Here is a 20,873-nt window from a genome sequence, read left to right on the forward strand (position 1 = left end):
TGATGGTTTGAACTAGTGCACACTCACTGGTAATAGCCCCTCCTCCCCAGCTTAATGCAGAGTCAGCAAGGCAAAGCCCCCAAATTCCAGCTTTTCCCAAAAGCAAAAACTAAAAATTGTTCACAAGGATGTAGAGAAATTCAGCCACTTGTGCACTGTTGGTAGCAATGTAAAACGGTGCAGACGCTGTGAAAAACAGTATAACAGTTCCTCCAAAAATTAAAACTAGAACTACCATGTGATCCGGCAGTTCCACTTCTGGGTATATAGACAAAGGAGTTGAACTCAGCATCTTGAATAGCTATCTGCACTCCCATGTTCATTGCAACATTATTTACAATAGCCAAGATGTGGAAGCAACCTAAATGTCCGTGGACAGACCAATGGATAAAGAAAATGTGGTACATACGTAGAATGGAATATTATTCAGCCTTAAAAAAGACAGAAATGCTGCAATATATGACAACATGAATGAAATGAGGACTTTATGCTAAGTGAAATAAGCTGGTCACAGAAGGACAAATAGTGCATGATTCCACTTATATGAGGTATCTAAAGTAATGATACGCATACAAGCAAAAAGTGGAGTGGTAGTTACCAGGAGCTGGGGAGAGGGAAAGATGATGAGTTGCTTATCAATGAGTATAAAGTATCTGTTTTGTAAGATGAAAAAGTCCTAGAGGTCTGCTGTGCTCATAGAGAACAATACTGTGCTGTACACTTACATATCTGTTAAGATCTCATATTTTTCAACCACAATAAAATAAATACGTAAAATTAAAAAGTGGGGGGACAAAGCAGTCAGAGACATAAAAGACACATTTCCTTCCAGGAATAATAAGAATTGCAGTTGACTTCTCATCACTACAAAGTTCGAATGCACTGGAACAGCATCGTAAAAAGTGCTTCAGGAAAAACATTGATAAAATTCTACATCCCAGTGAAAATACCCTTCAAAATTTAAGTAAAATAAAGCCCTTTTCAGGTAAAAATAAGCCGCTAATATAATTTATTACTAGAATCTGTGCTGTTTTATGTTGTCAGTATCCAGAAAATTCCAGTGATGCGATGATGATTGCAGATGTCATATAGAAGTGCTGTCTTAGACCAACAGAATTTCAGGTCATCTCCCAAAATAAGGAAGTGCTTCTTCCTTGATGTATCAGCTTGGAGAATTCTTATTTTTTTTCTACCACTGGTACATCCTCAGTGTCTTTCTTCTCTGATAATCATACCTATGATTACACTAATTCATCAGAGATGTGAGAATTTTGTTGTTTCATGGCTTTATTGAGATGTGAGAATTTTTTAAAATTCCTGTGTCTTGAAGGAAAAAAATATATAGATACATAAATATATAGATACATACCACTATAGATTAGTACGCAATGCACTATTATATTCTATTCTCAAATTCCTTTTTGAGGAAGACAAAAAATTCATTATCTTAAAAATATATTTGATGACAATGCAACATTATTTCTGTTTCCTTTCTGAACTCTTAGAAGGGTGGATTGTACTACAAGAGAAAGTTGAGAGTAAAGTCGTCTTCCTGAACATTTTCGAAGCTTTAATTTTCTGAAACCACACAGCACATTAGTGCATAGCATACAATGTTAGTTGGAGGGTTTTCAATATGTAAATTCCTTTATTAAATTGTATAAAATGTCCTACAGCTTGGTATGAGAATAATGGCTGATATTAATTGTAAAACTCCTCTTTACACACAAAAGAACATTACATTTGAAGTATCCCTTTCTACCTAGAGTAGTCTTGTAATACAAGTAATACATACTTGTAATACAAGTAATTCATATTCATCCTGCAACTTGAAACAAGTTGATAACATGCCAATTTTTTTTATCTTGTCAATTTAGAAAAAAAAGTCATATTCAATATTTATAGACTTAACCTAGTTCACAGAATGTACAAATGTTATGTGTGATAAAATCCCACAAATTTGATCCAGTTTTATAGATTTTTCCTGATTTACCTCAAATTTAAAGTATCTCTGCCACATACATTTTAACAGTTATTGTTAAATAACAATTTTCTTTTTGCATGTGTACTGTTTCTGGAAAACAAGATGTTAAATTGTCCTGCTATTGTGATATGACAAGCTATAGTACTTCAGTTGTCTTGCTCTGCATTCCATGTACACGTTCTAAATAGAGATAGATATGATGGTGCTGGAAAGAAGAATAATGGCACCACTAGAACAGTGGGTTGCATTTATTCCTTATTGATTATGGATAGTTTCCTTACTAGCCATATGTATTAGAAGAAAATTGTGAACCAGTAAAATAAACCAGACAGAAACAGAAATCCTGCATCATATCACTTACACGTGGGATCTTCAAAAAAAAAAAAAGTTGAACTCACAGAAACACAGAATAGAATGGTGGTTGCCAGGGTTGGAATGTGGAGGAAATAGGAAGGTCTGCTGGACCCAAAGGGAAATTCATGAGTGATTTGGGAGGAGGGACTCTGGTGGTTCTGTTGACCATTCACGCTGCTTCCCCAGAGCCCAAACAACACACACTGCTTTACTGCTGATTACAGTTTATTCTTTCTTTCTGCCCCCTCCTCAGCATCTCTTGCCACGTGACCAGCCCACCCAGCACTGTCTTGGGTTCGTGGCTGCTTCACAGAGGTACACAGTTCCACTGGTTCCAATCACAGGGCATGGGGATATGTTGCAGATTGTGACTAATTTTCTGTACGATTTTGTTGGCTCTGTCTGTATGGTTATATACGGGGAAGCCGAGTTTGTCCAGAGCGTGGGAGTGGACAAACAACATATGGGAGACGAGACCCTGGCCCCGGTACTCAGGCAGGGTGGCCCCCATCCGCACCTCTCCTGTCTGGTCCATCAGGGACCAGGACACAGGGGTCCCCTCAGGCCCCAGCAGGCAGAAGGTGGGGAAGGTCCGGATACAGCGCTCGATGAATCGCTGGCTCCTCTCATTGCCACCGAAATGCCAGAATTTATTCACCATGGCAGCATGGATAGGATCCAGGGATGAGAGTTTAAACATCTCTTGGTTACTATTGAGAAGAAGGAAAAAGAACAGTCCGTAAATCACACATACTGTGGAGTATTATATTTGTTTGCCCCCAAATTGTCTTCAGACAATGCAAATGAGAGCACAGGTAAAGGTATAGATTCTGCAACCAGACCACCGGGATTCATCATCTGGCTAGTTGTGTGATCTCGAGCAGGCAACATAATGTCTCTCTGCCTCCATTTCTTCTTTATAAAGTGGGGATATTAATAGTACCTTCCTCAAATACTGATATAAGAGCAATTACATCATGAGTACCTAGGACTTGTGCCCATAAACAATAAGCAGTACATAAAAATTAAGTATTGGTCCTTTCAGCAATGCAGTGACTCTCCCCTTAATATGAGGGAATTGATATCACCCCCATTTTACAGATAAGAAAAATAGGTAAACAGAAAATAGGCAAGTGCCCCAAAGCACATGCTAGCAAGCTGTATATAAAGCCAGAGCATAGAATCATGGAATCTTAGAATGTTGGCGTCAGAGGGTCCTTGGCCACTGTGGGAACTGAAGTCCAGAGAGGGGGAGTGATGTGGCATGCAGGCGACCCCCGAAGTACAGAACACTGAATCTGAAGGTATCTGCAGGCTGTAAAGAGGCTTCGGGGGGTGTCCTAGAAAGAGCCCACCATGTGGAACTAGGAGATCTAGACTCAAGCCCATTATGCCCTTAACCATCCATGTGACCTGAACAAGCTGTTTCATTATCTGAGCCTATTTTCTGTCAGGAAGCTAGGGATAATATCTCCTACCTTGTCTATCTCATGGGGTGGACAGGAGAATCAAATGAGATTATAGATGTGCAGGTGCTTTTCAGGTGTCATGTGTGATACAATGTGAATAAAGCTTTTCCAGGTATATTAACACACAGAGGGTCATAGGATTGGGCATCTCCAGCTCAAATCTCCACCATCAGTGTTCAGTTCTATTCAGTGTTAGACTGGACATCAATGGGGGAAAATATATAATTTGTTTAAATTCTTTTTACTGGAAAACTTTTGCTCTGTGAATTCATTAAATGCGTATTTTTCAAGCATCTGCTATGTGTTCAGTCTGGTTATTGAGGATCTATCAGTGAACAACATAAAGAAGGTCGCTGCACTTGTGGAGTTTGAAATGTTGTAGGGGAGAGGGTCAAAGAACAAACAGGTCAATACATACACAAACAGGCTGATTTCAGATAATGATAAATGCAATAAAGAATAAAAATTGGGTTTTGCAGTTGAAGACTTATGGGAAGCGGTGGTTTTAGACAGGGTTCTCTGAGAAGAACTCTCTGAGGAAATTACATTTGAGAGTATGAATGGCAAGAAAGAGGCAAATATACGAAGATCAGAGGAAAGGACATTGTAGGCAGACAAAGTGCAAATGCATGTGTGAATGTATGAGATCGAGCTGCAGAAAGATGGCCAGAGCTGCTGGTGGGAGTTAGCTAGAGGGACAGAATGAAGTCCAAAAGGTGATGGGTTCCAGGTCTTACAGGACCTTGAAAGTCCATGAAGGAGTTTGGTTTTATTAAAAGTATGCTGAGAAACCTCAATGGCTTCTTGGCGGGTGAATGGACATAATCCACATTACATACTAAAAGCAATCACCCTGGAAATGGATTGTAGGGAGACAAGAGTGAATATAAGGAGAGAAGTTGGGAGGCTACTTCAATATAGTGAAAGATGTGAATAGTGCAGAGTGTCTTTTTTCAAACTCACATGGCTTTGGGTCTGCCATATCCAGCAGGTAAGTTCTTTGTCTCCGGCAGGGAAGGAAGAAGTTTCCTCGCTGTCTCAGACATCACATAGAGAATGCATTGTGTTTGCTTGACCTTAACGAATTTAGTGGTTGCAAGATTCCGTATCACCTCATCCAGACTGGACTGTGAACCTAGAGAAGGATAAAGTTAGGAGAGAAGCAATTGTCCATTTAGATGCTTCACGAAGCTTCCCAACAGAAGCTATGCAGGACTTAAAGTCAGACAATGTTGCCTCTGCTGTTGCAAATGACCATGTGACCATGACCATGTCGCTACCTAAGCATGTTTTCTCTTCTGCAATACAGAGATAATACTAGAAATCCTGACTATAGTGCTGTGAAATCGAGGAGAATTGGTATTTAGAAAACAGTAGGCAACCTTGCATGTTCACATACTACATGCACAGGTATTGGTCTGATACCACATTTAATCCTTACATTAACCTTATGTTTTAGGTACTTTTATTATCTTCATTTTTTATATGTGAGGGAACTGAATAATAGTTAAGTTACAACACTTGCTCAAGATCACAAAGCAAGTAACAGGCAGAGCAAGGATGTCACCCAAGGGAGTCTGACTCCAACAATGACAGGTGTTCTTGTGACTGGGGTGGTGCTCTGTGGCACAAGGACTTATCATTCTAATTCTAGGAATGGAAGGCCAGAGGGGGAGCTCTGCTGTCACATCCAATCACCCTAAGGGATCCTGAATATGTCTGAAAAATATATCATGAATCCTCCGGTAACGAGAACTTGCATCACTCACACGTTCTTAAAAGAACCTTAGTGTTTGCAATGTTTGAATTCAACTCCACTGAAGAGATGGTGGCAGCTGATATAGGGAATGAACATCAAGCTGAGTGTCTGGAGTTTGGTAAAAGGAAATAAAGGTTGTAGGGGAATGTACTCAGGTTAAAAAGTGACCCTACAGGTATATAGATATGAGCAGTCCTAGCAGCCAGCACACATCCCAGATCCCTTACATACTTTGGATCTGCAAATGTTGTTTCCAGTTGATGACGTCTGATGTGCTAAGGGATTCTTGACAGTTCTTGAGGTCCTTAGAATAGATTTGATAGCTGTTGGTGTAGTGATCAAAGTCATCTGCCATCTCCTGTTTGGTTGGGTAATATAAATAAATCAAATTGATTATACCCAGTGATTGGAATACTTGTGCTTGGTATTTCATTATACAGTGATATTTTACAAACCTAAATATTGATATTCTTCTTGATGTACTATCATCATTCCTGAATCATTTATATCATAAGACTAAGTAAAGGATTTAATGAATTATTCCACTTATGAGTAAGAAAAACTTGATGAACTAGGTATTTATATGTTACATTACAATTTAAAATCAGCCAAACACATACCAGTTTACAAAGCATTCTTCAGTAATTCTGTAATCCTCAGGAGAAGGAAGGAATTTTTGTCAAAGACAAGTTTCCATTACAAGAGTAAATGTTACTCTGTTTCAAAGAGTCTCGGAACAAATGGATTATGAAAACAATGTTGAAATTGACACAGGTAACTTTGTATTAGAATTCTCACATGTGATAAAGCTATACAGAGTGAAGACACATGATGTCTTTAAAATGTAAACCACAATGCACTATTGTTTAAAAAATAATTCATATCCCCAACAAAACTGAAATGCAAAATTTGCTCAACAAGATCTCCTCAAAATTAACAAATAAAGGATGAAATTTATTTTGAAGGCAAAGGAAGGAGAGAACAACTACCCAACAAGGGTAGAATAGCTGGAAGCTCTTGCACAGAAATGCCCTCAGCATTAATACCACCAACAATCTGTTTTGTTTTGGTTTTTTTTAAATTTATTTATTTATTTATTTTTGGCTGCATTGGGTCTTTGCTGCTGTGCGCAGGCTTTTCTCTAGTTGCGGTGAGCGGGGGCTACTCTTCATTGTGGTGCGCAGACTTCTCATTGCGGTGGCTTCTCTTGTTAAGGAGCACGAGCTCTAGGTGCACGGGCTTCAGTAGTTGTGGCACGAGGGCTCAGTAGTTGTGGCTCATGGGCTCTAGAGCGCAGGCTCAGTAGTTGTGGCACACGGGCTTAGTTGCTCCGCGGCATGTGGGATTTTCCCAGACCAGGGCTCGAACTCGTGTCCCCTGCCATTGGCAGGTGGATTCTTAACCACTGCACCACCAGGGAAGTCCCACAATCTCTGTTTTAAAAGTTGCATATAAAAGCGAATATTATTCCATTTTTAGATTTCAATAATTAAATTATCTTTATTTTTGTATTCTGTTTAATTTGCTTTTTTAAAGTCACTATACATTTAAATTTTACTTGTAAATAATTTATATCAAAATACGATGAGATGAATTTTTATTTCATATTTGCAATATGCTTGCAAACATATTTATATTTGAAACAGATTAACCACTTAGTTTGAGTGATTTTTAAAAGTCTCGTACTGAAAATATATTCCCAAATACAAGCATTGTAATTTGTTCTTTATATTTCCTTAACATTATTCATGTTTAACTTCACATATTTTTGGGTGTTATTTTCTCTGCTTAGAATGCAATCTCTGCTCTTGTCAACCTGTCAAAAACCTATTATTCTTCAAAATTCAGTTCTGGTGAAATGTCTGTCATGAAAGCTCTCTAATCCTCTCCCTGCATCCCCTGACATCCATAGTTTTAATCATCTCTTGGTCAGTGCTACTTCTGTATCTCGTATGTTTTTGTACATTTTCAAAGCATGTTGTAATTTATCTGCTTGTCTGTGTTTCCCTCCAGGCTGTGAAGTTTTTGAGGACAAGGACTTGTTCACTATCACTGCAATTCATTTTGGTATCCCCAGGGTCTACCACATTGCAAGGTACATGGTAGGTTCATAGCAAATACAAACATAGATGCATATTCATTCCACATCTGGCACCTTACCTGCTCCTGAGGGCGGATAACCACTGTATTGAAATCAGGCCACCTGTCCACCAGGGCCTTTAGCTTGAAAGGGTTTCCCTGGTTCATGTGGAAGACAGTCCCATAAACCTGCAGTATCCCGACAAAGTGAGAGAAGGTCAGCTTATTAGGAAGGGATGGCAAAGTGCCTTGCGTTTGATCAGTTCAAAGTCTGTTTCTGTGAAATGAGGGTAAGTACCTAATAGGGCATTCAGTTCAATCTTCAGGTTCTACTTTATTACTCCAAATGGAAATAGATTTTGGGGTCAAACAATGAGAATATTATATGAATATATTTTAAAATCCAGATAAATAAAATGAATAAATTAAAAATCATCTACTATCACATTGTAGAATTTAGTGTTCTCTTTCCATTTTATTCCGTTTATTTACACATAGTTTTTAAACATGATATTACCTAATACATATTAATTTAACATCTATTCCCCCCATACATACACATACGCACTATACTATGAGCGTATTTCCATGTCAGTAAACACAAATCTACATAGTCATTTTTAATGACAGCATAATAGCCATTATATGGAAGGACTCTAATTCAATTTTACTATCTCTTATTGCTGGTCATTTCAGTGTTTTCTAATTTTTAACAGTTTTTTCTTCAATGAACATTTTTTTTTTGCATACATCTTTGCAAATATGCCTGATATTACAAATTCTAGAAGGGGAATTTCTAGATCAAACGTCAACTGCAGTTTAAAGATTTTCTTTCTTACACACATCTCCAAATTACCTTCCAGAAAGGTTAAATGAACTCCTGCCTACTTAATAAGTAGAGACAGAGCATAGTATTAAGAACACAAGCTTTGGTGACCAAGGTCCAAGAACATCACATATTGGGCAATCTGTTTAATCTTTACTACAAGCATCGGTTCAAACATTGGTGCCCTCAAAACACTGAAGAGGCTGAGAAAGAGAGATTCTCCAAACTAGAATGGACCCTGCAGTTGTGGGGAGGGGAAAAACAGTAGTACATACTAGGGCAGACCTCAGGACCTAAATGCATTGGAAACATGAGGCCTCAGCAGATGGTATGGAAGGATGCCAAAGACCAGGGACCAATGGAATGGCGAACATTTCAGTGACAAAGGACCACACTTCACCCTGTGCCTCCCTACCTTTGCCATGAAATGTTTATGTCAGACTAAGGGGAAAGAGGGGGAGGCAAACTTTGACTTTACTGTTTTTTTAATAAAATTATTAAATTTCTGCCATCAGCAGGGGCTCAATATAGAAATTAAATGCAGTTTTAGGGAAAATAAAAAATAATAAAAATACATTTTTTAAACATTGGAGTTTGGAACCAGTGACATTTATATATCACATTTCGGTGCACATGGTAGCAACACTAAGCCAGAACACAGTGATGCAGGCAGCCACTACAAATTGAATGAATTGGAGTTAACATGTGAGATAAACCTATTTATAACAGTTTCCACTACTTTGAGAAAGAGATGGGCCGTCCTCAGACCATGATACACAAATTTTTCTCTCACTTGAGACTTTAGTGAGTATTGAATGAGAATGAGTTTTAGGTCATACATTTGTAACAAGAACCATTCCTACAAATATTCTAGATTTCTGCTTATGGGAAAAAAACTATGTCATCAAAGAATCAACTGAGTAGAGAGGAAAAGAACAATATTTACTCATTAAAACCGAGGATCTCATATTGTGGGTTACTTTGCCTCACAAGAGAGTTGGCTAAGGCTAGTAGTGCCAAGAATTTTTTCCAAAAAGTTGGGATCCACTTAACACAAGAAGTAAATAACAGTTCAAACATCAGAGATCTACCCTATAGAGATGGAAGAAAACAATTTAGCCTGGAAAACTTTTCAAAGCAGCCACTCAAGATAAAAATATCTCAGTCCACAGAGCATCTAACTGATTTAGTAACTCCCCCTCCTAAAAAAAATACAAAAGACTTTTGAGTTAGACTTTTGAGTTCATGTCGAGCACTTTGTGTAGTTCCTGATATTTGGTAAGTGTTCCAGAAGTGTTGGCTATAAATTTTATCATATTTTATTTAATCCTCCCAACAGCTCTGCGAGGTAATCATAACCCTGTTTAAGGTTGAGGAATGTCTACCGAGAGTATTTACTTTCCGGTTTTACTCATTTTACACGCAAGAGCACTGAGACTTAGAGATGTTTAATTTTTGCAGTGTTACCCAGAAAACAATGAATTTGTGGGGTCAGAACAGTCTGACTCCTGACCTTGTTCCTTTCGACAGTTCCCTACCCTACCTCAGTCAGAAGGATCAGTGTCTCTGGGCTACACTCAGCACTCATGGCTGAGTCTACACATGATCCCTATACAAGGTGTCAGAGCACCAGAAAAAGGTAAAAAAAGGTGTAATATGATGCTATTCCTTCCAGGTTTCCCATCAGCATGATCAGTGTAATTAACTATACTGAATTATACATCATATTCATGCTGCCCTGAGAAGTCCAGAGCTGTGATTCATCAACAAAAGAAAATGAGATTTATTTTGGAGACAAGCCTTGTAAATTAACAGTTTATACCTAAGGTTTTTTGTTGTTGTTGTCTCTTGTTGTTTTTTTTGGGGGGGGGTGCTTATAAAGGTATTGATTTTTAATTTTTAATTCCAATTGTTCATTGCTAGCACATAGAAAAACAATTTTTGTATTATATATATTCACCTTAAAGCCTTTGCTAAACTTAGTTATATATCTAGGAGCTCTTTAGGGTTGCTTTTTGGTAGATTCCTTAGGGTTTTTTACATTACACAATCATACCGTCTGTGAATAAACACTAATTTATTTCTTTCCAATACATATGTCTTTTATTTCTTTTTCCTGCCTTATTGTACTGGCTAAGATATCCAGTACCATGTTGAATAGAAATGTGAGAATGAATATCTTTGCCTTGTTACCGATCTTAGGAGGAACATTCACTCTTTCACTATTTAGTATGATGATAGATGTAGATTTTTCCAATATGCTTTTTATCAAGTTGAAGAAATTCCTTCTATTCCTAGTTTTCTGAGAGTTTTATTTCTATGAGGAATATTACATTTTGTCAAATATTTTTTTCTGCATCTATTGAGAGAAGATCATATGGCTTTTCTTTTTTAGTCTGTTGATTTGGTGAATTACATTGATTGATTTTTGAATGTTGAACCTGCCTTGCATTTCCAAGATAAACTCCCCTTGGTTATGATGTATTATCCTTTCGATATATTGATGGATTTGACTTGATAGTATTTTGTTGAGGGTAATCTCTGTTCACAAGGGATATTGTTCTGTAGTTGTCTTCTCTTGTAATACCCACTTCTGATTTTGGTATCAGGGTAATTCTGGACTCATAAAATGATTTGGGAAGTGTTTTCTCCTCTGCTCTATTCTGCAAGAGTTTGTGTAGAAGGGGTATTATTTTTTCCTTACATGTGTAGTAGAAATTGCCACTGACACCATCTGGGCATGGAGTTTTCTTTGTTGGAATGTTTTAAATTGCAAAATCAATTTCTCCAATAGATATAGGACAATATAATTTGCATTTTTCTTCTTCAGTGACCTTTGGTAATTTGTGCTTTTCACAGAACATACATTGTGAAATTTATGAGCTCAGTATTGAAAATAGTGTATCCTAATATCTTTAAAATGTCTATTGTGTTTGTAGTAATGCTCCCTGTTCTATTCCTGATATTTATAATTTGTGTCTTCTATTTCTTGGTCAGTTTGGTTAGAACTTTACCAACATTATTGATTTTTTTCACTGAACCAGAGTCTAGATTTATTGATTTTCTTAATTGTTTTTCTCCTCTCAAATTTATTGATTTCAGCTCTTATCTTTCATAATTTTCTTAATTGTGTTTGCTTTGAGGTTAATTTACTCTTTTTTTTCTAGTTTTTAAGGTAGAAACTTAAAGCATTGATTTGAGACCATTATTCTTTTTTACTATAAGCACTTAATGCTATCTATTTCCCAGTTATCACTGCTTTGGTTGCATCCCAAAACTTTTCAAAAGTTGTATTTTTATTTTCATTCAACTAAAATATTTTCTAATTTTCCTTGTGATTTTTAAGCATGATTTATTTAGAAGTGTATAATTTCTAGAAATTCAGGTATTTCCCAGACACCTTTCAGGTTTTTTTTATTTTGAGTTTAGTTCTATATTGTTCAAGGACATGCTTGGTATGATTTCAATTCTTCTAAAATTTTTAAAATTATGGTCTACTTTGGTAAGTGTTCCATGTGCAATTGAAAATAATATGTACTCTGCTGTGGTTGTGGGAAGTATTCTATAAATGCCAATTAGTAGCTGGTTCATTGTATTTCATATGTAATAAGTTCACATATATTTATAGGTTTTCTGCCTATTCTACAAATTGCTGAGAGAGGAATGTTGAAGTCTTTATACCTGTGTGTTTCCCTATTTCTTCTTTCAGTTCTATCCGTTTTTGTCTCAGGTACTTTGAGCCTTTGTTGTTGGGTGTATACATTTCAGCCTTTCTTATGTCTCCTTGATGAATTAATGCCTTTATCATAATGCAGTGGCACTCTTTAGCAATAGCCTAGTCCCTTTGCAACATATATTATTGCAAGAAAAAACACTTCTCTATGGTATAAGATCACTTCTTAAACACAATTTCTGTCTCACCCCAAGTTAAACATAATAATCCTTTGGGGTTTGACAAAAACAGAAATTGACCAGTTATTAATTACAAAGAAGAGTCATAATGGTTAACTTTTCATCAGGCACTTGATTGTTTGGGAAGAATAAATTACACATTAACTTTGCCAGTTCTGGACAAACTTCCAGTGTTATATAACATAAGAGTTGAAAGGGCACAAGGGAAAGTTTTTGAGTCATCACACAGCAAAGAACATAGTGGATTCAAATCATAGCATTGCCACTCACTATTGCTGTGATCTTGGTCAAGTCATATAACTGAGCCTCCGTTTCCTCTTTGCTTCTACAGACATGATGTACCTGCCTTGCAGAGAGATGATGTAAAGTAAATGAGATGCAAGATGAGTGAGTGTCTGGCACAGAGTAGGTGCTCAGTGAATGCTTGTTCTCTTTCCCACCTTTTTCTGAGGCTGTTGCTAGTCCTTTTTTCCCTAAGAATGTTCCACTCTCACCTTTAAGGACTCAGGGAGGCTCTTTCTCAAGGATTTCTCTAACATCTGCAGCAGTTGTGGGCCTTGTAACTGGAACATCTTGGCAGGTACCTTAATCTAAAGAGAAGATCAAAAACCAAGGGATAAGTGCTGCAAGACATACAAAGACACCTAAGCCCTGTTATCCTGGAAAACAGCAATTGCTAAAGAAACCTCTCCATCCCCTTTGTGTTTTTGAAATGTCTTCCTGCAAACATCTGTCCTTCTTCCGTTTGGCTTAGTAAGACTCACCATGTCCGCCTGTTACCTATGACAAGTCCAGCTACTAAGCCTTCAAATTCCCAATCTTCAACAAATGAACAGCTCATACAACTCAACATCAACCCCACCCCCAAACAACCCAATTAAAAAATGGGCAGAAGAACTGGGTTCTTTGTAGCCCTGTTTACTCTTCCTTCATAAATGGTTAGCTTGACCGTTTATCCCCACTGAACCATCAGAACAAAGTGTTCTGATGTCTTAACAAATTTATCGGCTTGAGCGCACATTAATCAAGCTTCTCTCCTCCACACAGGGCTCTGCACTGTGACCTACCCTCAGCCCGAGCCAACACTGGCATTCAGAATGATCCTCCATGAACCTTGCTTACTCCTTTCCATAAAAGAATAACCATTTCCTGCCTGACCTTTCAGGTGTTTGTAGATGTTATGGTCTAAGAGTTCTCCTGTTGAAATAATACCCTCTTTCTATTACAGCACTCCTTTTCCCCACTCTTGAAATAATCCTTTCAAATAAAGGCTCTCCTTACCAAAGTCTGGCCTTGATTTTTATTCAACGGTATCTTAGTATGGCTTCATTATAACTGAAATAGACTTTTGTGACTAGCCTGGAAACCTAAGTATTGATTTATTCATCCATGCAGTCATTCACTTATGCAATCGCTCAATAAATATTTATTGAGAACTCACTGTCATCTCAACAAACGTGGTGAGTGTCACCTCAGCTAGGCTGAACTGCATTTCTCAGAATTCCCTTCTCTGCACATTTCCAGTTAGGGTGGGCTACAGAGAGATTCCTAAGGAGGACCTGGAGGGCAGAATTGAAGCAGCAGGCATTTTGCGGCTAACCTCACGACCCAAGGTAGGGGCTGGGCTGGCAAGTGCTTCACTCTCCCCAGATCTGCCTTCAGCTTGTCTGTCACCTGGGCCAGGTGTGGGTGTTTAGCTCCTTAACAAAGGAACCTGGCTTCTGCAGGACACCCATTCTACCAAGGTCAGGGTCGGTAGGACTGACAAAGTTTCTCCGGCCCCGTGAGCCTCAGCTTATACTGTGGGTTTCAGCTTGTTCTTTCTCCCTCTCACGTTCCTTTCCCGGCTACCGTCCCTGTGTACTTCAGTCTTCAGCACCAGATGGGAAGAAACAGCCTTACAGAAACTGCTGAACTAGGCCACACAATTGCATAAGGTCGAATCCCTGTAACAAATCTACTTTTCCGCTTGGACCCTGACTGATACACTTAATTTTGATCAACTAACTCTCTGAGCAACTGTGAGCTTAGATTTCCTGTCGTTTAAGCACTCATAATCTAATAAGGAAAATAAAACACGTACACAACTAACACATGCCCCATAGAAAGAGCTAACTTATCCCATAAATATGCAATTACAATGCTATAGAATTCATGACATTTTGAAGCAGCCATTTTGATATGCTTTAAAATATAAATTATTCTTCTCATTTTTATTACCAAATGATATTGAAAACGAATTCAGTCACCCTATCCCCAATCCTCACCTCTTCTTGAGCCTTATCCCATCCTTAAACCTAAGAGTCTGATGTGTATAGTATATATTACTATGTAATATAAAGCAGCATTTCTACATTTTGACTCACTGTATGAAATTAGGATTATCAGAAGAATTGGATCATAACATGCTGACTAAAAATGTAGACAGAAGACTGTGGCAAATCAAATGTTCTGCCTACGAGATTCACAAAAGACAGAGAATACTTCTCAGTGGAAGCTTATAGCGTTCTTAAAGGAGATTGCACTAGAACTGGCCATTGAAGAGAGGATGGTGTTAGATGTCAGCTGCCATATTCCTGGGAATGACTGGCTAACTCTTTCTGACAAGAACTATGGAGAAAGTTTTGTTAGACTCAAAATGGCATTAAACTTGGAATATGCAAAACCCTGTAGATATTAGGAGAGAGTCACTGTTGTTTAAACTCATTTATTTACCTATGTTCCTGACTGTTCTTTTAAAGGTCATCCCTGGTCTATTTTTGGTATCCATGAATTTAGCTCATCAATGCTAGGAAACTGACTTCAGCTGGTTTCTTCTCTACTTACTTTGGCTTCCCAACTCTCTGGTCACTGTGTTCAGGGCCTGCTCCTCTTCAGCTCAACCCTTTGGGAACGCTGGTCCTTTGGGATGAGCAGGTAGAATCTGTACTTGGAGAAATGGTACTAGTATTAGTTTGTGTCTATTGGCAGTCATACTTCTATTATCAAAGACTTCATTTCATTTTTTGATCCTGCTGTTTTAACATGTTGGAGAATCTTGGACAAATTAATGTTTTGATTTTTCATATGTGTTCCCTTTTACCTGGAATTTTTGTCAGTTATCTGGGGAGAAAAATAGTCCCTTCATTTAACCAAGAGGTCCCATCATGATTTGAGGGGAGGAGAGTCTTGACCAGAACCACTAAGGGAGCGGTTATCTCTCTTTTTTCCCCACCTTTATTGAGATATGATTGACATATAATGTTGTGTAAGTTTAAGGTGTACAATGTGATGATTTGATACATATGTACGTTGCAAAATGATTACCACAATAAGGTTAGTTATCACCTCCATCACATCACATATTTCTTTTTGCATTGTTGTGAGAACATTTAAGATCTACTCCTTAGCAACTTTCAAGTACATAATACAGCACTGTTAATTGTAGTCACCATGCTACACACCAGATCTCCAGAAATTATCTCATAAATGGAAGTTTGTACCCTTTGACCAACATCTTTGCATCTCCTCCAACCCCTGGTCGCTTGCAACCACCTTTCTTCTCTGTTTCTATCAGTTTGGTTTTTTTCAGATTCCACATGTAACTGAGATCATAGCGTATTTGTCTTACTCTATCTGACTTTTTTCACTTAGCATAATGCTCTCAAGTTATCCATGTCACAAATGGCAGAATTTTCTTCTTTCTCATGACTGAATAATATTCCAATGTATAGATATACCACAACTTATTTATCCATTCATCCATCTATGGACACTTAGATTGTTTCCATGTCTTGGCTATTGTGAATAATCCTGCAATGAACATGGGGGTGCAGATGTCTCCTCAAGATAGTGATTTAATTTCCTTCAGATATGTACCCAGAAGTGGGGTTACTGGATCATATGGTAGTTCTATTTATAATTTTTATAGGAACCTCCATACTATTTCCATAGTGGCTGCACCAATTCATAATCCCACCAACAGTGCATTAGGGTTCCCTGTTCTCCATATCTTCAACAACACTTATCTCTTGTCTGCTTGATAATAGCCATTTAAACAGGTGTGAGGTATTATCTTATTGTGATTTTGTTTCGAGCATCTTTTCATGTACCTATTGGCCATTTGTATGTCTTCTTTGGAAAAATGTCTTTTCAGGGCTTCTTTGCTCATTTTTAAACAGGATTAAATATATATACAATATATATATTTTGCTCTTGACTCATATGAGTTCTTTACATATTTTGGATATTAACCCCTTATTGGTTTGCAAATATTTTCTCCCATTCCATACGTTGTTCATTTTGTTGATTGTTTTTTTTCTCTCCATAAGCTTTTTAGTTTGATATACTCTCACTTTATTTTTTGCTTTCGTTGCTTGTGCTTCTGTTGTCATATCCGAAAACTCATTGCCAAGACCAAGGTCAAGTTTTTTCTCCCATGTTTTCTTCTAGGAGTTTTACGAATTCAAGTCTTAATACATTTAAGTCTTTAACCCATTTTAAGTTAATTTTTAAAGTGTTGTTTGTATCTTGACTGTAGCTGCTGTGGGCAGTCACTGGGACTGGTAAGACTCACTTAAGTCCTGTAAATGAATTTTTTTTTTTTTTTTTACCATCAAGGTAAAGTCTATTAGTCTCCTCTGTTGTCCTTCTATTCCCCACAAGACCACAGAATATTTCTTTAACTCAGTATCTGATTTAACGACTCCTGCCTTTCTTCATTTTATTTATGCTCTACTTCCAGAAGACCTTCTAAATCCAGCTTTTGCTCTCATTTCAAAGTCTTACTGAAATTTCAGTTTTTCCCCTATTGACTCCCTCTATTTCCTCAATCCAAACAAAACAAATCACTCTCTTTTCTGCACTCCCCTAAGATTATGTACATATTTCAATCACACAACTTGTTACAATAAATTGCATTTTGTCTTCTAGATTATCAGTCCTCTGGGCAGGGCCTCAAATGATTTATTTTATTATTCTCAATGTTTATTATACACAGTAAGGACTCAATGTCTGTTTAGTGATTGAATGTACTATGTATTTGTATCAACATAATTGATTAGTCACTCTGCTTACCAAGGGGGAAAAGACTCCTTCATTCATTCAACAAGTACTTGCAGAAGGCCAACTATGTTCTGGGCATGGGAATTTCTAATAGTTGCTCCTTTGAAAAAAGGCTCAGACCAGAATAGAAGTACCTGTGCCATATCTTGGAAAGTATCAAGACAGTAGTAGACATGTTTCATTTGTAAAGACTAATCAGACATTAGCGAGGAGCATTTCACAAAAAGATTACATGAAAATATGAAAAGTTCAATTTGATGCCAGGTTACTGGGGATATTATAGTATCAACAAGTACATTTGGGAAAACTTTCTGCACATGTGTGCACACACACACTGAAAACACAAATATGGTGTTCAGTAAATGCAGTTGACTAAAACTGAGGAGATTCATTTTAGTGGGTTGCCAGCATTGATAGTGGGCAAAGTCCTATAAAGCACACTTTGAAACCTTTGACAAAGCCATTCCAGTACTGGAAATTTATTCAAAGAAAACAATTCAAATAGAGAAAAATACTCTGAAAAAGTTTGTAAAGCAATACAATATTAAGTAACAAGGAAGTATTGGACACAATCTCAGTGTCTCTCTGTAATTTACATAAATTATGATCTATCATTATTTTACTACTCTAAAACCCATTAACATAAAAGTTATGATATATATGTTGTCATATGAGAGAGTCTTAAAGATGAACATGCAAAGGATAAAAATGACAGTGCAAAAATTCTAACTAGCTATAAAGTCTTTTTCTGTGCATATTTACATAAATCATGTAAAGATAAAAAATTAGAAGGAAACACCAAATATAGGGGCATTACAGCTGAGATTTTTAAAATTACATTCTTTTTTATGGTTTTACATTCATATTTAATATCATCTGTATTGTAATTCTTTTACTAGAATCTACCTTGTCTCTTTGACACTTTAAGCAGGGCACTTAATTTCCCTGGCCATCATTTATCCAAGGGGGAAAAAAATCTGACTATGTAACTTAGTATGTTACTAGAGGATTAAATAAGATCATATTTGCATAGTATGTCAACAATCTCTGTTATATACTGAGACCTGAACCAGCCTATTCCGTCCCAGATGCTATTACATTTTCTATCACCCATCTACCAATGGCAAGCTCCCAAACTGCTCCACATTTATCAATTCAGAATAAAAGCCTGTCTTTATCCAGTGAAAAACTTCTCACAGAATTAGGATACTGCCGTACACACAGTAGATGCCTGATACAGGTTTCTCAAAGGGAATAGTTTCCTTTTCATCTGACATAATTCTCAACACAGATGAGCTCAGAAATTCTTATCCACATCCAACAGTAGCATTTTGATTCATTCCATTTCAGTGCGGAAACAGAAGGAGATGAGGAGTCTCAGAGTAATGATCCTTTGTTCTCACCTGCCAAGCTGTCTTCTCATTCAGTCTCTGCAGAGGTCCTCAGAAAAAAAGAGTTGGCCGATTTTTCCAGAAGATGAAATATGTCTTCTGGGTATAGTGGTCTTGAAAAGTGTACTTTAACCTGTTTGATCCAAAAACTGCTGAGCTGAGGTTCGTAATAGAATTCATGCACCAAGCTGCATGCCTGGCAGTGGAGTGCGAGATGGAGTCCCTCCCTCCGGGTCCCATGTTCAGGGACATGGCTTTGTAACATTGAAACATTGGCAGAGTGCCTCCTGAGGCTCTTTTTCCAGAAGGCTGAGCTGCTTTCTGGTCCTAAAGGTCCTGCCAACACTCAGCAACTCTGATCTGTGAAACCAGCTGGCTAAGAACTGGGGAGGCAGGTGGATCGCTACAAGAAATACCTATTTCCTTCTCTTCCCTTTCATAAATACCTGCAGCAAAAGCAAGGGACAACTATTGTTTAGATTTGATGTATAGAATCAGAGCTCTTTTTTTTTTTTTTTTTTTTTACCATAAGTAAAGAAATTACTTGGAAAGACTAAAGGGTTTAGAATTCTCCCCCTTAGAATAAGCTCAGTAAACCTCAAACAGAATAAACAGAAGGAACTCCACACCTGGGCATATATTTAAACTACTGAGAACCCCATTTAAAGATATAACCTTAAAAGTAGCCAGAGAAAAAATATTTTATACATAAGGGAATAAAAGTACAAATAATGGCTGACTTTCAGAAGTTATAGAGTAAGGTCTAGAAGATAACATTACCATGTCCAAGCTCGTACTGCTCACAGCACAATAGGGCAATAAATCGAGAGACAAGTTGTTGGGGCGAGGAATAGCAGCTTTATTTGGAAAGCCAACAAACCAAAAAATAGTGGACTTGTGTCCCAAAGAACCATCTTGCCTGAGTTAGAATTCAGGCTTCTTTTATACTAAAAGGAGAGGGACTAAAGCCAAACATTTCCTGGTTCCAGTCAGTCTCTGGAGAGGATGTGTTAATTTCTTCCTTCCTGCAGTCATTCACAGGTGGACCTGGTCAGGATGTTTCCTGGGAGCTTAACAAAGGTATTTTAGCTTCATGCTCATTATCTGGGAGGCAGGGTTCCCAGAGATGGGCCATTATGTATAATTTAAGCTTATAGGCAACATCTCTTTTGTGATTAACTTATAATAGAATACAAAGGTTGTTCCCTATCACAGTTCCCCACTGTCAGTGTCCATTCCACAATCTTGTGGGGAAAGGGATGAAGACCACTCTGGCTACTTTCTGCTGAATGGGGGCGATGAATATTCCTTAGAATCTTTAGTCAGTAGTAAAATCCTCTTTCCTTTTTTATCTACAACTATTTGAATCTGATGAAATCCCTTAGCATTTTGTTGTCTAATTTGTTATTGAACTTGGAGTTTTGGTTCCAGTTCCCAATACATATACTAAATTCCTATGCTATTTATTTGGACAAAAATAAACAAATAGGTTGATGCTTCTCCAGCTACAATGAAATTACCATTTACTTCAGTTGGATAGGCTGACCTCATGAACAGAGTTTAGTTTAGTGCTCAATGTTCTACCATATTTGGCAACTGCTACTTCTTTTAGAGCATTTATGGATTCTCCTACCCAGGCAGACACCTGGAATGGCCTATCATACAATATTTCAAAGGGGCTTAATTTAAGCCTGCTTCTGGGAGCCACTGATCCATAACAGGGCAGCTGGCAAGGCTGTATCCCAAGTTAAATTAATATTCATTTTCTCAGTTTTTCCTGTTGATTGAGGTCTCCAGGATGAATGTTGTTCCAATGCCTTAATCCAAATCAGGGGACAATTTCCTTCAGGAGGGCTTTAACCAATTAAAAAGTACTGATTTTTTATTTATGTGTGTGATTTTCTAAAGTGCTAATTTTAAAAACTGCTACACACAAAACAAGTGGTCCACAAAGCATTCTCCTTCCCTTTTGAAAGTTTTATCATGCATTGTTAATCATTCACCAGTCTTTTATTTTAAATTTTAATGGCTAATTGAGACAAACAGTTCTGAGACC

At 37.5% G+C, this 20,873-nt stretch overlaps 1 protein-coding gene across 1 annotated transcript; it reads right to left on the reverse strand.

Annotated features, from left to right (window-relative positions):
• Positions 1-2,217: 2,217 nt before the first annotated feature.
• LOC133099631 (glycine N-phenylacetyltransferase) lies at positions 2,218-19,064 on the reverse strand. Its single transcript, XM_061203393.1, has 7 exons — positions 18,830-19,064; positions 15,210-15,306; positions 12,878-12,973; positions 7,727-7,834; positions 5,798-5,924; positions 4,771-4,942; positions 2,218-3,048 (listed from the first exon to the last, which is right to left on the reverse strand). The coding sequence occupies exons 3-7, from the start codon at positions 12,953-12,955 to the stop codon at positions 2,646-2,648; spliced, it is 888 nt and encodes a 295-aa protein (XP_061059376.1). The 5' UTR covers positions 12,956-12,973; positions 15,210-15,306; positions 18,830-19,064; the 3' UTR covers positions 2,218-2,645.
• Between the last annotated feature and the right edge of the window lie 1,809 nt (positions 19,065-20,873).

The sequence above is a fragment of the Eubalaena glacialis genome, chromosome 10 (genome assembly GCF_028564815.1).
Source record: "Eubalaena glacialis isolate mEubGla1 chromosome 10, mEubGla1.1.hap2.+ XY, whole genome shotgun sequence".
Lineage (NCBI taxonomy): Eukaryota > Metazoa > Chordata > Mammalia > Artiodactyla > Balaenidae > Eubalaena > Eubalaena glacialis.